At 39.0% G+C, this 21,404-nt stretch overlaps 1 protein-coding gene across 1 annotated transcript in view; it reads right to left on the minus strand.

The window, feature by feature from the left end:
- LOC121313113 (phosphatase and actin regulator 1-like) overlaps window positions 1-18,933 on the minus strand; it is a 330,299-nt gene extending 311,366 nt beyond the window's left edge. The window contains exon 1 of the mRNA XM_041245294.1: window positions 18,783-18,933. Coding sequence (XP_041101228.1) covers window positions 18,783-18,894 — 112 coding nt within the window. The 5' untranslated portion in view covers window positions 18,895-18,933. The remainder of the gene's footprint in view (window positions 1-18,782) is intronic.
- Between the last annotated feature and the right edge of the window lie 2,471 nt (window positions 18,934-21,404).

Consider the following 21,404-nt stretch of genomic DNA (forward strand, 5'->3'; position numbering starts at 1 on the left):
GGATTGGAGATGGAGGTAAAGAGAATAAAACAAATAAAAACGTAAAGTAAAAGACGCTCACTGTGTTTTGTTTGGTCCATTTTGTTTGTCTGTTTATTTTGGCGAATGTGCCGGTTTGTTTATTTATTAAATGCTGATCGAAAGAATTCACTCAGCTCCACCAAACTCCACCTCTCTTGTTGTTTTTATTTCCTGGCTCTGGTCTCATGCCACCCACTCCGGCCATCTTTGTTACAACTCCGCATCTATTATACCAACAAGTACCCAAGCATTAAAGAGCTAAGGGTAAGAACTGAGTCCAACGCATATCTACCTGTTCATCTCCTTGTAGCAAGCCTTGGTAAAGAAAAATGTAGACTTTTGCCTTTCATCCATGCTCTAAGTAGAAAACAAGACACATCCTGTATCTAAAAATTCTGGAAGGAACACAACCAACTGGAATGTTCAGCTGTAGCCCATTTTGCAGAATAAAACACAACCATCACTACAGAGGTTACACAGGAGGTTCGAAACTTGTTTATGGCAGCATAAAGTGGAGGAGACATGTTCATTAACAAATCAGTTGTCTTAAAGTGCCTGCTACCTATTGAGGATGCTTTCATCAATCACATGAAACAAGTTGCTCTAGCCATGATTGTAATGAAGTCTGCTCCTACCCCTGAACATAATATAATATCATTTGAGGATTGTGGATGTGCATTTGAGGAGTCAGGATCGCTAAGCCCATATTCATAAAACTTAAAAGCTGTTTGTGGCAGGGTGACAGCCCTAAATGTAAATAGCATGTGTGTTGGGAATATAGGGTTGGCAGGGAGAGAGTTAAAATCCTCCCTGCCAAAATACTCATGGGAATGTGGCTGCTGCCTTAATTTAATAATTGATGGTTAATTAGTCTCCAGTGACATGACATATAAGGGAGATAAAATCATTTGTGTTGGGAGGTGTTTGAGAGGAGTTAGGGGAGTTAAACTGTGTGCAACTGTGTGCCGTGTAAACGTCTGTATTGAGCAGTGAAGGTGAAGGCCCAGTTTATATTAAGTATTTACATCCTTGGTCCCGCCTCCTGAGGTAATAAATAGACATTGCACGGAGACCTCAGTCTCTTTTGCATTGAACCCGTGAATGTGAGTGATGTGACCTCGCAAAGTTGGCGGTCATCTTCTCTTTCAGGGAACCGGGGGTTACATCCTTAACCTATCATTTTAATTCGAAGATGACCACCTTTGGGAAAATATATCAAAGCCGTCATGAGGTAGAAAGAGCAGATAGCATGTGAGGGACATCTCGCTACTACCATTTAGTGTTGATGGTGTGAGCATGCAACCTCAAGGACCCTGGTCCTATTGAAGGGATCTACGACATTAAGTCGGTAAAAAATGGTAAATGTATGCAGAGTAGTCCAGCTAGCCACAGTACAGATATCAGTCAACGAGGCACCTCTAAAGAGGGTCCATGATGTAGCTACACTTCTAGTAGAGTGCGCGGCCACCCTCCCACGGAGTCAAAACCGTGTCCAAAATCCAATGGGACAGTCGCTGCTTAGAAAGGGTTTGATCTCAGGTCTGTTCACCATGACAAACTAAGAGCTGGTCAGACTGACACAGTGCTCTGGTTCTATCCACATAGCATCTCAATGCCCAAACCGGGGAAAGGGAGGGGGATGGAAAGCCTGTAGTTCCACTGACTGATTCAAGTGAAACGCTGTAATCCCCTTAGTGAGGAAAGCAGGGTTCATGCTCAACAACACCCTGTTTCCATTGTCAGAAATGTGCATAAAAGAACTGTGCACGGACAGCGCCTGTAACCCACTGACCGGCTTATCGGAGGTAATAGCTAATAGAAAGGCTGTCTTCATAGACTCTATGGCATGTATGGGTTCAAGATCCTCCAGTACCATGTCTAGATTTAATTTGGGGAGGACGTACTTTATAGGAGGATGTAACCATCGAGCACCCTTTAGAAAACGGGTCGCCAATATATGAACGCCCAGGAATGAGCCAATGGGAACGTAGCATGCAGATATGGCTGCTAAGTACACTTTCTATGTAGAGGGGGATTTACCCACCTCTAACACATCTTGTAGAAACTGCAAAATAATTGCTATAGGGCAATAAACGGGATCACGGCCTCCTGTGGAAGAAGCCCTAACGTTCTGCAGCATACTGATTACTGCGTCTGAGAGCCCTAAGGCGGACAGACGGTCCCGTTCAGGGGCCACACCCACAGCTGTAGTCTGCCCGGTTCTGGGTGCCAGAAGATGACTTTCGTCTGGCTGAGGGAGAACCACAGGGTGCAATGGGTCGTCTCTACCGTGGCAAAGAGGTCTACCTGGGCTTCCCCAAAGTGTTCCCAAATGTGCTTCACCACCTGAGGGTGCAGTTGCCATTCTGATGGATAAGGGCCCTCCCCGGAGAGGAGGTCTGCTTCCCAGTTCACCACTTCCGGAAGGTGTAATGCCCAGAGGGACAGGAAGTGTCTCTGTGCCCAGATCAGCAGCCGAAAGGCGGTGTAAACTAGGGGACCGAAGTCCTCCCTGGTGGCAACTACTGACACATTGTCCTTGCGAACAAGGCCATGTTTGTTTTTGAGCACAGAGAGGAAATGTTGAAGCGCAAGGAGAACCGCTTTCAATTCTAACGTGTTTAGCAGGGATGTCAAGCAACCCAACCAAGCTCCGCGGACTCCTCTGACTGCCCAGACTGCCCCCCAACCAAAGTTAGATGTGTCCGTCATCACCACGATGATTGAAAATCACTCCCATTATTACGCCTTCTCTCAGGTGAGGGGCTTGGGGTGTAGCCGAAAGGCATTGAGCCACATTTGAATTAGACGCATGTGAAACAACCCCAATTGGATGATGAAGCTGCAGCCATCTGACCCAGTAATTTTTGGCACAACAGCAGTTGCATTGTAGACCCTAGTTGAAACAAGGCCAGACAGTTGCAAATGGTAGTGTGACAGCATAGCCGGGAGGACAAAGACTCGGAGACAGTAAAACTGCAGTTAAAGCACTGCTGCACTGTTTTAAAATAAATCAAAAAAACAAACAAAACACTGCTAACAGAGCCAAAAATAAAAGGTCAAACAACTGTTCAGGCTGGGCAGAGTCGTCACTGAACTTTGTAAACAAAACAAATTTAGCAACACAGAAACACTCACCCCAAAACACCTCCAACAAAGGAATTTCCCCCTTTTTATAGCATGTGGCTGGAGTCTAATTATCAATTACTCAATTAGCTCCAGTCACATTCTCACATGTATTTTGGCAGGGATAGGAAATTAACCCCATCCCTGCCAACCACCACCAAATCACCACACTGCCCTGCCACAGGTAGCTACTCTGTCGTCCGACAGATAGGCTTGCGTCATAAGGGAATCCAGCCGAAGACCCAAGTAGACCATACTCTGCATCGGTATTAACTGGCTTTTCGCTTCGTTGAGGGTGAGACTCAGCCTCGACAGATGCTCCATCATAATCACAGTGTGAGCCACTGCGCCCTCCTGGGACTGGGAACAAATCAACCAGTCGTCCAGGTAGTTCATCATCCTAAGCCCTTGCAGCCGCAAGGGAGCTAGGATGGTGTCCATGCACTTTGAGAATGTGCAGGGGGCTAAGGAGAGGCTGAATGGCAGCACTGAAAACTGAAAAAAGACGCTGCCCTGAAAAGCAAAATGGAGATATTTCCTGTGCGCTGGATGGATAGGAACGTGAAAATACACATCCTTCAGGTCCACTGTTGTAAACCAATCACCTGGCCCCACAGACTGAAGGATGTGGCAATGTGTGACCATCTGGAACTTCCTCTCCCTCAAGAACACGTTGAGGTGTCTCAGGTCTAGGATGGGAGGCCGTTGTCCTTTTTTGGCACCAAGAAATACCTCGAGTAGAACCCCTCTCTTTGAGAGGTGTGTTCTAGGAGACATATGGCTTGTTTTTGAAGTAGTGTTTCTACATTCTTGTTTGAGAGCCAAGATCATTCACAGATGTGACCATGATCCCTCGAAAGGGAGGAGGTCCCGAGTGGAATTGCAGTGCGTAGCCGGTGTGTACGGTGGCAAGCACCCAGGATTCTGAGGTGCAATTGCGGCAGTTTTGCAGAAGGTGTTGAGTCTGAGGCTACAAGCCTTCAGGGCCCCTGCTGGGGCTGCTGAGGCTGGGGTGGAGGCTGCCTTGGAGGCTGTCTGGGGCGGGTCCGCTGGAACTTTCTCCCTGGGCGCTGGTGCCCTGGGGCCCCATGTCCGGTATTTTCCCGTCCTTGCTGATGGCTCCTTACCGTGGAGGCCTGGATGCAATTGCAGTAGTCCAGGTTACTGTAGTAACGGCCAGATGCAATTTTCTTAACCCCCCCTCAAATGAATTATTTAACTAAGTGGAACAATAAAAAAAAAATCAGCCATGTGGACAAATCTCGATCTATCACCAGAACTGGCCCCACTCCACCACCCCCGAAACATAATCCAGGTGAATCACCACCAGCAGCAGCCACCCACCCGGAATGAAATCCTTGCTATGCCAGTGTTGTTAACCATCATCGAAAAATTATCCATCCATCCCTAAAAGTAAATCCTGGCTACACCACTGGTACCACTTGGCACAAAATGAGGATACATTCTTTTGTTGCTATTAAAAAAGTCAGGAAGCAATAAAATAAATTGTCATTTTATTATTTTTTTTTGTACTTGCATGATGTTACATTACTATGTGCAGTGGAGTCATCAATTATTATCTATCTCTTTTCACAGAGCCAAGTGCACAGTTTTTCCGACCTGCCACACACATAATTTTCATTCCAAACCTTTGAGCTGCATTGTCAATTATTTCATCTTTGAAAACTGTACGTTCCTTGGGAGTAAATGTAAGCATTTTTACCCTCTAATTATCATCAACAACTTTGTTAGAATCCATAATGTCACAATATAAGCAGGCTGACGTCTTAAGTAGGAGGCACAGTTAATTTGCATATGGTTTAAGATTTGTTAGATCACATCTAAAATCATTGCCGGCCGGCAGTTTTATGAATCCTAGCATTTTTTTTTTATTTTTCTGGCCTGAAAGTACATCTTTTATGCATATAGCCCCTGGTCCTTGTGCTAAGTTTACAATCTGGAAATTATAAATGTAAAGTCTCCAAATCAGGAGACTTGGCTAACATTCTGTAAATAAATTTTATGCAATGATAAATGTAACTTTCTAGCAGTTGCTTGTGGTGGTGCTAAACAACATAGCTGACTAGGTTAAACAATAATCAGCTTTGCTAATGGAGGGTGGTTCTTTTAGAACAGCAGATTTTGCATGGGTCTGATCGAGGAGACCAGTGTTTGATCCACAGTTGGTGCATTTATACAATGATAAGGAAGCCTTTCCAGAGGTTCCTTCAAAAAGGGAGTCAATGAGGTCAGTTTGTTCAGCCATTTCAATAAGAACTCCTGATACTTTTCTTTGTATAAATTTGAAAGGAAACAGGCTAAAGAAGCTCTTCATTAGCCAAACTCTAGCTGGGTCTCGTACAGGGGACCATCCTTGCACTCCAAGTTGGCATTTTACACCTTAAAATAATTATGAACAGCATTAGCTTTCAAAACATTTAAAATCTATTTTAACTGTTGTATGTTACCAATCAAAGCACACAGTAACTGTTCTTGTTCAGAGAGTACAGTGGAAACCAATATAGGAACCCAATTTAAACATTTTAATGACTAAAGTACATTGAGCAACTAAATGTAATGACATACTGTCTGTCCCCCTGGAGGGCAGCGAGCTGTTCAAACTGAGGACATCCCATTGTGATCAAAAGCAGAAACAAAAACACACAGTGCATAAAATACATGCATAAAGCAGAAAGATCAGGCATAGATATTGCAAAACTAGAAGCCACATTGTGTTTAGCTTCTGGTACTGTGATCTGTAACATACCAATATGTGACATGTTGATTACAATTCTTTAGGCAACATGAACACAATTTGAGCTGAACTCTGATCCAAAATCCAACTGAGATAATTACAGCTGCATTCAGCAACACATTTCCTCATCTATCTGACAGGTAATAACTAACAATAATCAAACACTTTGTTATTCAAAAGTGCAGACTCTTCACAACAAGCCTCTCAAATACATCTGAAACATGCATGTGCTAATAATATAATATGTACAGCATGTGAGGCTCTAAATAGGGCACCAGGGTGATTACTTGATTGATCTCAATCCATAATTGAGGGAATAAAAAAAGGGAACAAAACTGTCAACTGCTTTGTAATCAAACGCTAACTTCTTACTGTTTGCATACCATTACATTTTAATGTATCTATGTTGTCACAGTGAGATTGACACATATCCATGGTACAGAAATTCTTATGTCCTGTATGAGCCTCACTCCCATGGTCTCAGCCTCATTCTGGTGGAATGATGATCACACAGGAAGCCCATTATTTTTCTGTTGATATTTGTCACTTAATTAATGGCCTCTTACTGATCAATCAGCTGGTACTGTTTTTTTCTTTTTTTTGTCGCAACACTAAAACTCACTTCCTGTAATACCATACCTTAGCCTTGCATTCACACTGTCTGCTGTACATATGCAATTATGTGTGTTCAGGTTGGGCTCAATAACCTGCAATACAGGAGTGAATATGGAGTTAAAGCCAAGTACTTCTGTCACAGCTACAATGCTGTTGCAGGATATACAGACTTCACCTGTCAAAACAATAAGGGACTCGAGATAATACTTTTTTTAAAGCTTTGCTTTTTCTAATGTGGTATCCAGCAACTTGAAACACACTACATATACAAGTGGGAGCATTTTTCGTCAGTATAAATCACAAGCTGAGAAAAATTAAAGATTGCAATTAAGTCATAATATAGGGCAGGCCGAACGTAAGCAATTCAATTGCCTGGCTTTTGGGTTCATTTCATTGACCGCTGGGCTATAGATAATTTGAGCGTGTTTTAATTAAGCTGCAAAGTTTGTCTCACTTGTATGTGCACTTGGACAATTATCTAATACAGTAGTTTTTGGTTTAACCTGTAAAATCAGCGTCCCTTGCCAAATGATCTTGAATGGCATCACAGTGGCACTCCAATAGTTTTCAGCTAAGGGACAATGGTTGCACAAGGCAAGGTATTGTACAATGATGTGTGGCATTAGCAGATTGGGTGATAGTGAATTGTGGAATAATGGATTGCAATCACATTTTTGACAGTTTCCAGGATTAAAACTGGTGCCACTGAGGTAAGGAGACAGAAGTAGTCAATAACCAATAATATGGAAAATTAAACTACTGCTATATTATCATTTGCAAAAATTCTGAATAGATTCCTGAGCTAAGTTGTTTTTTTTTTGAAGAGCAATGACAGTATTTTGAAAGGCTTGATCAACACATTAAAATGTATTTGCTTCATTAGTTACAATTTGTAGAGCAAACCTCTCTAAGAACAAGGTAAACCACACACAGACAAGATGTGTCTTGGGATATTTATTAATATCTATTATAAAAGCTTCATAACTGTAAATATATAGAGTAAACCAAACTATTGTCAGGAGTTACCACTTACATAACGTCAATGAAATCTCATTTATTGTAGTAAGCCTAAGTTTGACGTGTTGAATATTTCCTTTGCATAACATATAGTAATAGAATTCCTAGCTAGGGAGCTGAACGGCAGTACCTCATACAAAATCATTAATTAGCCATTTAGCAAATGCTTTTATCCAAAGCGACTTACAGAGACTAAGGGGTGAACTATGCATCAACAACTGCAGCTGCAGAGACACTTACAATAGGACCTTACAATGTCATCCGAAGGATGGAGCACAAGGAGGTTAAGTGACTTGCTTAGGGTCACACACAGGGGCTGATGTAAGGATAGCGCAGTGCAAACAATTGTGGCTGCAAAATCCAAATTGGCTAGCGGCCAGGAAATGATTTTGCACTGTGTCCTATGTAAGCTTAAGAGCAATGCAAATTACTCAACAAGCTCAAATAATGATCCGCAATTATGATAATGAGGGTTGCAATGAGAGCCGCCTTAGGAGTTAGGAGTACAGAGAGCAGTAGGCGTTGTATGAGATTTGGGGCGCATGAAAATCAAACTAAAATATATGTATGAGGAAGTGCAGTAAAGTCCTCGATGAAAACAGAAAAGTTTTATGAGGAGGAGCTGAGAGTCCTTATGGCTGAGGTCACAGCATGAAATTGAGCTATTTGTCATATTTGCCATATGGTTCTCTATAGAAGAGACAGTCAATGCTGTCGGCGTTACCAGGAGGTGAGTCAACCAGGTGATGAAAAGGTGAAATTCAGCTATTAGGTCTAAGATGACCTGCTGAGTGAGACCATAAAGCCTTACCACTGCATCCTCCAGCACCCAAAACAAAGTGACCCTGGGATTGAATAAGCTGGGTCTTCTCCGTCTTCCCCTTCTCCTCCAAAGGATTTCCTAACTGTCCTCAAAAAGAGCCAAGCATCGCCGCACCAGGAAGTGTACCACAGCAACCATCCTCAGGCCAATGACAGGTCTCTGAAGGTGTGTGGTTTTATACAACTCTTAATTCCGCTCTTCTACAATGGTTTGCACCTTGTCAGGCCAACTAATCCAGGGTACTCTGTTCTCGTTACTTAGCGCCCTCACAGGTCGGGAGGGAGATTTACCACCAAGAATCATTCTGTTTCTGTCACAAGGATATTTCAATAGCAGCCTGGATTTAAAATTCTATGCAGTACTTCGCAAAAACAAGAGCAGTTTATGCCAAGAAGTTCCCGGTTCAAATCCCAGCTCTGCCATTGACTCACTGTGGGGCTAACGTAAACCACACAGTAACCTAGTTAACTGTGAAAATGTTAAACTAACTACTTTTCTAAATTCCCTTCAAGGTAAGGTACATTTGAATGAGAAGTGTATCCAATGTGTTTCAAATGTGTTTAAAGCCTTTCATTGTTAAAACTTGTGGCAAAGGTCACGGCAGGAATACTGACACTGATATCAGGGCTAAAATCCTCCCTAATGCAATTCATGTTCATCAGCCCCAGCACAGAAGCACAATAACTGGAAAACAAACATTTGTGCTCACTGAACCATCAAATGCAAACTATCAGTAAGACCTGAACACAGACTGTGTCTTCCTTTTGACCTGTAATTATTTTCAATGAGACATGGCAGATAATGACATGTAATGTAAAGAAATGGAGGGCAATACACAACAATGTGTATTGCACAGTTCAATAAACACAGGGTTCAGTCCTGAAATAATAAACACAGTATTAAACAAACACACAAAACACAGACGTTGTCAGAAGTCCAGAGTGAGTGCTGCAGTGCTCGTGGTGAAATACAATTTACTCGTGCACAGTGGTGAAGTGTTGTCCGGTTTTGTGCTGGCCTGTAGTGACAGCTCTGGATCATATTAGCCGTCTAATAAATAACAAACACTACAATTACACAATACAAACAAAACACTCACAGTTATTTACACTCATCCTTCAGCAGTTCTCTCTTAACCATTACAAAGCAACAGATCACCTAGCCATGTCCCCTTTTGTACCGTCAGTCACGCCACCTTGGTTAATAAGTGCAACTGTTTCCCTCCAATCCATGGTTGCCACATCGCTTTCCTTCTGGAGCAATGACTTGGTGTACTGTAGCTCACCCCCTTTCTAGATGGCCGACTTCCACCTAACCATTGGAATGAATTCTCTGACCATCCAGTCTAGAGCACTCTGTTCCTTTTACGCAGCAACCTCACAAGTCGGGAGGGATATTTATAACCAAGATTCATTCTTTCTCTGTCACAATATGTTGTGATTTGTGTGTGATTTCAAATCCCATATTTCTCCAGTCACATACATTTAATATGTATCATGTCAAATGTGCCAGATCGATTACTGCACAAAGTCAATTATTAAGTAGATTACAAACATGGGCTTTTTAAAGCTGTAACTTTATTTTAATCATGGTAGACTTCTGAATGTTTAGCAACAACTATCCCCAAAAACCTGTTGAAAAAAGTAAAAATTAAAGCACTCCACAACAATGTGTCCTTTATGCAACAAAACTGACAACATCTACAGGTCCTATTATCTTTCTGATTAACTTGCACAGCCCACATCTTCAAAGAGCTGTGTGGAACACATTTTGAGACATGTAGGCGTTCATATCCACTACAGATGCTGTGGTAAATTCTGTTAAAAGTTCCAGCATTAACAACCTACCACCCCCTTGTAAATTGTACTCTTGCACAGTTTTGGAAAACATAAGCTTTCAAGTGGCTTGTTCAATTTAAACTTAGATAGAAAATATTCACCTTGTTTTTGAAGAGAGCTACTGTAACTAATGTGCAACACCCTTGAATGATACTGAATTTGTCACTTTTATTTTTTAGTTGGTTCAAACCTGAGTGAAATTCCAATGGCCAGCACTGGTATATGCCGGTTGAAACTGGTCGTTTGTTATTTTCTTTGCTGGTCATGCTGGTATGGGAGCGTCAATGCGAGTTAAAGGAGCTGGTTATACTGGTCCAAGAAAAAATAAATCCACGAAAAATCAATTTAGTGTAAAGTATTTAACTTCTAAAGTCAACTGTCTACTATTGTCTACTCTCCAGAATGAATCTATTTGCTGTAAGTCTTTGATTGGTCAATAAGAGACCATTAAATATTCCCCAACTCCAAGCTGCCCACCAGTATTTTCTGGAATTCTCAGCTGGGAAGGAAGTTTATTTATTTTTTGTTCACGGAAAGTAAGCAATCTTAACAAATAATAAACACTTGTAACAACCAAATATTAATTCGGTTTCTATAAAACATTAGTCATGTCTAGGTGATAGTGAGGTATCAGTTTCAAGTGAGATTGCTGAAATGCTCTGATATTCTACAAGTAGGCATTTCCTTAACAACTGATACCTCACAGTACCTGCATTCATATTCAATTGCTTTAATGGGTTCTTCCATCAAACTCTTATTTTCTTATATTTAAAACATTTCTGTGATGTCACCCTTTGATCTTTTAATTGATTCATTCTACGAAACTGAAAGGGGCTGTGTGGTTTTGAAGAGAAGGTGGTTGCGAGGCAGATATATTATTGATTAATAAATCCACAGAAAACTGTTAATTCATCAATAAAACCACAGTCAGAACAATTCAACAGAAAAGCAAATACCATTTCATTACGCAACAATAATTTAAACAATTAGTTAATTTCAAATGTAACACTTAGAAAAGGGCATGTGATTTCAGTTTAACATTTCATATTGCTTAATAAAAGTAATGCATTAACATAATATAAACATAAATAGGGTTTTGTCTGCATTAAGTGAATCACTGCTAGCTTCACTTACTGCAGACAATTAGTCTGTTTAAGTGGGATTTCAAACTCAAACTCTGATGAACTCATGACAACATTCCCATCATGTGATAGAAATATTTTAACTGGTTGAAGCATAACAAATGTGCAACCAACAAATCCAATTACCAAATTAACAATCAATTGAATCTCATTATCGAACAAGTATCATTTAGGAAGAAATGTTTGAAGTGACATAAACAACTCAAAGTGTTGAATCAGTACGAAAATAAGCCACAGTTAGGCACTCAAAAACTGTGAATTAATTTTTACCGGTTCAAGACTTATCATTGCCGGTTTGTTTTCACAAGGGGTACAAACAAGAGGGTTAAGGGAGTTCCTAATTCAGTGTAAAACATATGGGCATCTAAGTCAAGTTCCTTCATCAATAATTTAAGTGAGTTTCAGCAGCAGAAGCTTTGGTCATATATATACATATATATATATATATGGCATGACACTGGGTCAGGGGGACAGTCGGTATCTCTGTGTATTCAAATTGCCTTCGATAAAATGCTATTGTGTTCGTTGTCCGCAGCTTATGCCTGCCCATACCATAACACCACCGCCACCATGGAGTACTCTGTTCACAACGTTGACATCAGCAAACCGCTTACCCACATGATGCCATACAAGCTGTCTGCCATCTGCCCGGTACAGTTGAAACCGGGATTCATCCGTGAAAAGCACACTTCTTGAGCATACCAGTGGCCATCGAAGGTGAGCATTTGCCCACTGAAGTCGGTTACGACGCCGCACTGCAGTGAGGTCATGGGCAGGTGTGGTTACACGTGGTCTGCGGTTGTGAGACCAGTTGGACGTACTGCCAAATTTTCTAAAATGACGTTGGATGCGGCTTATGGTAGAGAAGTGAACATTCAATTCTCTGGCAACAGCTCTGGTGGACATTCCTGCAGTCTGCATGCCAATTGCATGCTCCCTCAAAGCTTGAGACATCTGTGGCATTGTGTTGTGTGACAAAATTGCACATTTTAGAGTGGCCTTTTATTGTCCCCAGCACAAAGTGCACCTGAGTAATGATCAAGCTGTTTAATCAGCTTCTTGTTATGACACCTGTCAGGTGGATGGATTATCTTGGCAAAGGAGAAATGCTCACTAACAGGGATGTAAACAGATTTGTGCACAAAATTTTAGAGAAATAAGCTTTTTGTGCATATGGAAAATTTCTGGGATCTTTTATTTCAGCTCATAAAACATGGGACCAACACTTTACATGTTGCGTTTATATTTTTGTTCAGTGTATATATATATATATATATATATATATATATATATATATATATATATATATATATATATATATATATATATATATATATTTGTATCTAGGCATTTGGCACTCAATGCAGCCTAACATTCTGCAATAAAATCCATAACTGTGGATTATCCCACAACTATTCAAATAGATTCTGTGAATGTAGTGTTCATTGAAAGTGAGGTACTGCCTGACAGCTTCCCTCACAGCTCTGCTAGCACACCAAACCTAAACACACATTGACATTCAGAATTGTGCCAAACTGTGCACTGGTTTTATGATGTAGATCAGGGGAGAGGTCTAGAATCATTTCACTGTCATTTTCTACAGATATTAATCCGGACCCTCCAGTGAAAAGGAATGAGAAGCAAACAAATAAGCCTCCTTTTCAACTCTGCCCCTTGTTTTCATATATTTGTAAGCATTTAGAAGCTCTGTGTTGCTCATTTTCAGGACAAGGTCCTCCAGCTGATGGCCACGCTGAGTCTTCCAATCAATTCCAGAGACAAAACACCAATACGGGTCAACCTCAACAAAATGACTGGCCGCTCCAAATCTGAATTTGCTTTCTGTTTTATCACGACCCTGCCAAAATGTCAAGATTAGCTTCTGATACAAAGCTTTTTACTGATTTTAATGATTTTGCGTTGTGATGTTATTGACTATAGTGTAAATGTAATGTGACTGTATGAAGTGTGACTTATGTCAGTTCAGCTGTGACCATTCCTTACAAATCATGGTCCTGGAAAATGAATCAATGTTTTATTTAGACCTACATTTCCACTGTTTTTACCTAATGCAAATTAAGCACCCCTTTGAGAGGAGCTTGTATTAATTTCAAATCACAAACTGTTTTGCTGGCCATGACATTAACCTCTAAAATAATACGGCTACCATACTGAGGTCATGTGACTTCCAGTTTCTTCTGTATACAGACAGTACACTTTGAATCATTGTCTTCATGACTGGTACACAGCTATGTTCTTTGACATAGTTTTTGATATAACTATTATTTTCTAACTTAAACTATGGTATTCAGTAGAAATACACCACTCAACTTTCAGCATTACAACCTCTGAATGTACCAGCAGTACAAATCTTTTACATGTATACATTTGACTTTACATTTACAAAACCATTCAATATGAGATGACATTATGCCCCTGGGGTTGCTTTGTTTTTGTTCACTCAAGTTTTATTCATAGTCATGAATTCATTTATTTAGGACGACAGGGGCAAATTCTGGGTAGTACAATTGTTGAAACTGAATAGTAAAACATTTGTTCAACTTGGAAAATGAAATGCACACATAAAAAAATGTTTATGCAACCTCTATAATCTCAATGTAAACCAGACTTGCACACTTATTGAAGTTATATTCTAAATTATAGATGTGATTTCTCCTTAGCAATGTTTTCTGAGTCAGTTGGGAAAGCAGCTGGTTGGTTAATTACAGTTAAGAAGTAATTTCAACCTCCAGGTAAAATGACCAAGGAAGTGCAACACCATCTGAAAATATTTCTTACAAACAGAGATTCCTCTAACCTAGTATAATACCAGACAACATATGTTTTTGTTTTTTCAAAATTGCACATTTAAGACCCATATAATAAATGTAAGAGCACACCATGTAAGGGTTATGGAATTTGTTTGTTAGCTACAACACTGATTCCAGTTATTTTAGATAACGGTTAAACTGCATTATATAAAAAAGAAAAGTTTAACTTTTAGAAGGGATATTTTTATTGTTATTATAAAACTGTGTTTAGTCCAAGTTGCTTCATCATTACATAACATCCATTATAAATACTATTTTATACAGTACTCAACAATCCCAAGGGCAACATAGGCCCACAAAGATCAACTTCTCTTCTCAAATCCCATTATTTTCTAATTGTGTTTGATTTACTACATGAGTGCTTTACTTGACAATTGAGGGGTTCAGAACTATAAAGTACATAATTGTAGATGGTCAACTACTGAAACCTTGCAAGGACTGAAGGCGCAGCTCATTCAGTTAAGGTTTTCATGTTAGCCTGGTCTCTTTCTTACAGCACTCCATTCCAGTGCCCACAGAAATACATGCATACCTTAAAAATAAATCTTTCCATGATAAATTATAAGGTAAATCGTGTAAGAAAGCGATGTCAAGTAAACAAATGTTTTGTCAAACACCTTCATCAATACCACAGAAGTAAAAAAACAGCTCAGTGACAATAAATTATGTCTAAATGCTTTATTATAGGAAACGTATCTCGGCATTAAACACACTTTATTTAAAGACTGATTTTTAAAAATGTTTTGAATAACTGTTAACTATAGATTGAAACATAAAGGCTACTTAGCAATTTGATACAGTATTTTATATGATTTGCTGTACATTTAAAAAATAAATAAATCAAATTAAGAATGTCTGTCCAGGGAGTGCAAACAGACATTTCTTCACATATCACATAGTTTAACATTTTGCTTTTCAGTCTTAATCCAATGCATAATATTTACCAATTGAACATGTCTGTGACTGATCAAATACATTGGAATAATCATTTTGCACAATTTGTTAATGGAAATTTATCGACCTTACATTTTGAATGAAACATTAACAGAAATTGTGTGTAATACTGGCAAAATAACAGAGGGCAATCAGCACAGATTCAAGCATATGTTCAGTTGTTAAATTGCCCAAACATTGACACTCAGTTGGGTGACAACACCTGCTTGTTGTGGAGAGCTCATCTGAACAGTTGAATAAATTGGTCTGTGCAGCTCTGCTATGTATTATATTAATCTAATGTCCAAAACCTCAGTGCAATCTCTTTCCCATGTTCTCCCATTTTAATGTATATGGTATTAATGGTACACTAAAAAAGTACATTTGTTTGCTCTCCTTTCATATTACAACAGTTTAATTAAAGAATATTATCCTGTCTGTTTGCAGTCTGATAAAAACAGTTCTTGAAGCCTGATTTAGCCCCCGGGTCCCAAAAGTAAAGGTCCCTACTGCCAGAACATTGGTCAACAAGGTCTACAGAATGGCAAACTAGATTGCTTTTAAGGAGTTCATTCAAGGTTCTCAGCCTCAACCACTCCGCGCTCCAACAACCCCTGCACAACCTAAAAGATTTGAAGTTCTAACTTTTACAGCTGTGCTGATCCACGACCATGTGAAGTTTGAAATAGCAAACATAGAAAATGGTAAATCAATTTAAAAACCCAAACCATGGGCTACAGACGTGTGTGATTGCTTCATTTGTTTTCTTTATACATGCTGCCCCTTGGCGATATTGTTCGTAGACATAAGGCCAACTTTCATTGTCATGCTGACGACACCCAATTATATCTGCCTCTAAAACCGTGTAGCACCTCATCTATAAATATTCTGATAAGATGTTTTGCTGATGTTAAGATATGGATGTCAGACAACCTTCTAAATTCTAAATGCAGATAAAACAGAGGTAATGATTGTGGGATCAAAAAAATAAAAATAAATACATATCTGTCTACTAGAACAATAAAATGGGAGCACATTACCCTTGTGTAAGCAGCCCTCCATTGGGTACAAGTGCGGTCCAGGATTGACTTTAAGGACCTTCTCATTACCTGTAAAGTCCTAAATAGTTTGGCTCCAGCCTATTTGAAGGATCTTTTAGTTCCCTATGTTCCTGGGTGGCCTCTCCAATCCCAAGATGCAAGGTTGCTGACTGTCCCAAGGATTTTAAAGCAAAGACAGGTGGTAGAGTGTTCAGTTATAGGCCCCTGAACTGCAGAATTCACTCCCATGCTCGGTGAGATACACACCTACTATGGCAATTTTTAAAAGGGATTAAAAGCACCTGTATAATATGTCATTCACACTTTCAGCCTGATCTTTAGTTTTGTTTTATTGTTTTATTTTACTGTTTTTATTGTACTTAATGGTTTATTGTACTTAAATGTTTTACTTCTTTGCTGAGCGCCTTGAGATGGTGTGACAGAAAGATAATGAGTTCTGGTGGTAAATCTCTTTCCCGACCTGTGAAGGCACTAAAGATTGGGAGAAGAAGTATCTGGAAGGGCTGGCCTGACAGTTCATTTCTGGGGCCAGGAAGTCGGTCAGCCTGGAAAGAAGCAAGACTCTGATGTAAGACCATATTGACCTGAAAGGTAAACAAGGGGCAGTTGCAAGCAATAAAGCAGCTGCAAGCATTTACCAAGATGTCATGCAGGATTGCATATAGGGGCCAGGGTAACTCTGATCTTTTCCTTCGTTTGAGTAAAACGCTGGAGAGAGAGAAAGACTGAGAGAGGAGCTCTCATTGAAATAAGATAAAGTGTTGTCTGTTCTTTTTGTTTGCTGAAGTAACTGTCTGTGTTTTCACCACTAGACAGTTAAACTTACAAATCCAGAGCTGTCACCGAGGGTCAGCATGAACTGGATCACCACTGCACCAACCGTCTCAAAATTCCTGTGTCTTCACTCACCACTCGCACATCTGCACTCATCCAGGACTGGTGACCGTGTATTCGTTTCTGTTCGGGACTGTGCCCTGTTTTGTTAGCCCCGCGCTTTACACATGGTTGTGTATTGCTGGGGTATTATTATTTCAGTGGTCACCAGACCTGGAAAACAAATAAACACCACTTTCTCAAAGGATTATAGTTGTCTGCCTTTCACTCCTGCACCACATCACCGCTACAACTGTTCCCCATTCACCAGCCACTTTGCCACAGATGGCTTGCCATAAACGGTGCTCTATAAATACATTTTGAATTAAAAAAAAATGAATTGTAAAAAAAATACTATACTGCATATGAGGTTCTCAACTAGCTACTCAACTTAAAAAATAAAAAATTAAACTATATAGTATTAGTTTACTTTTTATAGTCGTGGTGATCTATGGTCATGTGGAGTTTAGAATAGTAAATCTATACCTAAAGCAAACTCTTCAAGTACAGTAATGTGCTGTTGACTCGTGGTGGTGGACATTATTTATTTACACCCGTGTTAAAGTTATCCGTGGTATCACAATTGGAATTCCACAGGTTCACTTTCTTCTAGCTCGCGATGATGCCAGAATATGGAACTTTTGACTTGCACGGCGTCACACAAGACAGCTCATTGTTTCGAGTCCTTTACTCAAAATGCTGCTTTTTAGAAATATTATTTCCGTCCTTGAAAAAGAATCCACAGCAGAGATATTGTATATACAATGACACTCAAAAAAAAAAAAAAAAAAAAAAAAAACAGCAGAGTTCCGTTTGAAAGGACATAACTTTGAAATGCTGATTCACCGTAACCTTTTCAGCACCACACCAGCCTGAACAGCTCCAAAGTTAGAACCCGTCACTGCGCACTAAAGCACATGGCAGTGAGTTTGCGATGACCTTAAACTTAAGCAAGAGCTGCAGTAAAACAGCACCGCTTTTAAGATTGTTGGTTGGTTAGATGTAAACTGTTTCCGCCGCATTGTTAGGCGGCGTAACAATATTCAAGTGCAGTCTTCAACATATATTCAGCTTTAGATATTTATACTAATTAGACTAAGTCGGTTATATATATATATATATATATATATATATATATATATATATATATATATATATATATATATATATATATATATAATGTGATTGTCACCATGGTAACATGTCCAGCAACATAATCTCTCTGTTCAAGTTTCCATTTTCCGTAGGAGTAAAATTTGTTTTAACAAAGTATTGCATGTTTACTTTGTAATAATGTTACCAGTATTGTGTAATACACATATATATATATTAACAGGAAACTAAAACAACTTATATTATCCCGAATTATACATAATATACACATCGCACATTTAATATGATCACTGCAGTAACGTCTGCATATGCACCACGATAAAAACTAATTAACATAAAGATAAAACCAAAAACATTTTACTTTTCTCTAAACTAGGCGAAAAAAAGCATTACATTGAATTACACCTACAATATCATAATACTGTTAATGTATAAAACTATGCCCATGCATTGCTTTTATTATCCATTCACATTTTGAATAAATAAAAACATAAATAAAACATAATAAAATCGTTTAGATGTAAGGCATTGGATACATGAAACCAGTTACCCACCAAAAATACAGCAAAAGCCCAATGCCTTTTTCATCCTATTTTTTTTAACGTATTTGCTTGTATTTCACGTGCATTCTTACCTGTCTTCAGGTTGAAAGAGATCCTGGCCTCGACAAGGTAAGGTGTATCGCTCTTGGACCTTACTCTCCTGATGGGCCGGCGGTCTGCTTCGTTCTCTGGAGAAGTCGCCATTAAAGTGTGAGCAGCGATCAGGGTCGACCGACGAGCTGGAATGAGATACACGAGCACAACAAAACAGGGGGAAAATGAGAGAGAGAGAGAGAGAGAGAGAGAGAGAGAGAGAGAGAGAGAGAGAGAGAGAGAGAGAGAGAGAGAGAGAGAGAGAGAGAGAGCGTTACAAAAGGCAGGACAATGCTACTCTTTATGTTTTTATAATATGAAATATTAATCTAATAAATCCATATTGATGTTCTTTTGGATATCGTATAGTTTATGCATTATTAACCGTGTGGCTTGCCTGATACTAAATTCCCAGCCTCATATTGTTAATAGCCTTCTTCAATGTTAAAATAAATGTATACAAGTTCAAAACAGTTGACCATGAGCAGTTTTACAAAATTAACAAATGAAACGAATTACATGATGTGTTCCCATATCTAGGAGTGAAGATTTGTATCCCGTACATTTATACTGATTGTGTCCGACTCGTTATTATACGAGCCACTTGTATAGTAGTACTTCTGAGAATAAAGACGTAATGAAAGCAGCCTGGAACACATCTGTAGATTAATCTGCCAATCTGATTGGTCTGCTACCGAACCCCCCCAACCCCACACCCATACAAAGCTCAGTTTGCATTGGAAACACGTAGCAACGGGCATTTTTAGTGTGAAAATAGAGGTCGCGATGCATTTGCACTTAGAGTTCTTTTTTTGCCATCAATTATTATACGTCTCGATTTTCAACATGGGCAGGTTAATTTCTCCGACTCACAACGCCCTTGCGACTCCTGCTTATGACTTCTTTAATTAAAACGACAATTGATTTTCAGGTTCATTAACAAGTCAATTAGTCACATTTCAATAGTCTGGACTTACATTTAACTGGAAAACAATGAGGCAGCGCACATGTAGTTGCAACAACTGGAAAAAAGAAAAATGCATTCTAAGACACCCAAATTGAGTTTGATCGATGATATTTTAACACATAAAACAAATTTTAAATTCTTTAAAATATGGAAGGGTATAACCGAAAAAATAAATGCAACCTCTTCCATAAAAAGGTCAAATAAAGATGTCCAAAAAAAAGATTCTGGGACCTAAAGTTGTGATGCACCCTTTAGTCTCTGAGACTAGTAAGTCTAACTATTTTCTAATAAACAGTGATTTAAACCTATGATGATGATACTTACTACTACTACTACTAATAATACTATAATAATAATAATAATAATAATAATAATAATAATAATAATAATAATAATAGCGCGTGCATATAGAAAAAAAATCATTAATTTATTTCAGTATCACAATGTATTGTATGATGCAACATTAGTATTCATATTCTTTACATGGAATATATGAATGTTTATGTATGTTTGTGAAAAATCATAATACAAAACATTAATATACATTTGTTACATATGTTTTCAAATGGTCATATATTAATTATGTATTTCATATATTCTAAAATTAGCCACCCTACACTTATAAGCCTCTGTTCGAATTTTCTGAACAAGGCACTGTTCTCCACAATAAATGAGTCATGGCATGAGCTTGGGTACTTAGCAACTACATCCATGATAATACATTGAGCATCACATAAAACTTGCACAGTTACAGAATGATGATGTTTTCATTCCTTGAATCTGTGGATATTGCATCTGTTATACTGAGCACATTTAGGAAGCCAGATAACTGATAATATTTATATTTGGCTCTATTTTGTTCCACATCCCCAATTGGAAATAGTATATACTCTTGCCCTATGGAAAAGTGCATCTGTGACATCAGTCAGTATCTTGGACAGAAGACTGGTAGATGCCTGATCTGTCCGCAGCTGTTGTCTGGACGGCACCCATTGCATGTTTAAATAAGACACGAGAGGGGGCATGTCTTAATTAGAAAGTGGTGTTACCAAAATTATTTTGGTGTTTGCATCTTTTGAAAATAAGCCGTTATTTGAAAAATAGAACCAATTATGAATTTTAATTGCTTAACAAGCTGTAATGTGAGTGTAATTTTAAAAAAGCATAAAGCCTAACATTCCATTGCGCTTGTGAATTACACAATTTTTGAAAATTCATTTTGCAACTTACCTGGTGTCGCAAAGGTGTTTTGCGACATGTTTTCCATCTGACTCTTTTGAAAATCAGGCTGATAAAGTACATGGAGATAAAGGGTTAAGTGCTAGACTCAAATAGCGCAGTAAAAACTTTGCTGTGTAGCACATGTAATATAGCAGTGCTTCACTTCCATCCCATATTTTAAATGCAAAGTAGTTTATTTGCTTTTTTCTTAACTATGCATACATCATGTTTTATTTATTTATCTATTTATTTATTTACTTATTGTTATGTTTTGCGCGGGGGGGGGGGGGGGGGGGGGGGGGGGGAGTTCTTAGAACAAGGTCACCCAAAGATGTCCCCAAACTTTAATCCTTTTGACTAACGCTATTTTGGTGTCAAGTTTTAAATTAATATATTTATTATAATTGGGACCACTTTTAATGGAAACACTACA

The sequence above is a fragment of the Polyodon spathula genome, chromosome 3, assembly GCF_017654505.1.
Source record: "Polyodon spathula isolate WHYD16114869_AA chromosome 3, ASM1765450v1, whole genome shotgun sequence".
NCBI classification, from domain to species: Eukaryota; Metazoa; Chordata; class Actinopteri; order Acipenseriformes; family Polyodontidae; genus Polyodon; species Polyodon spathula.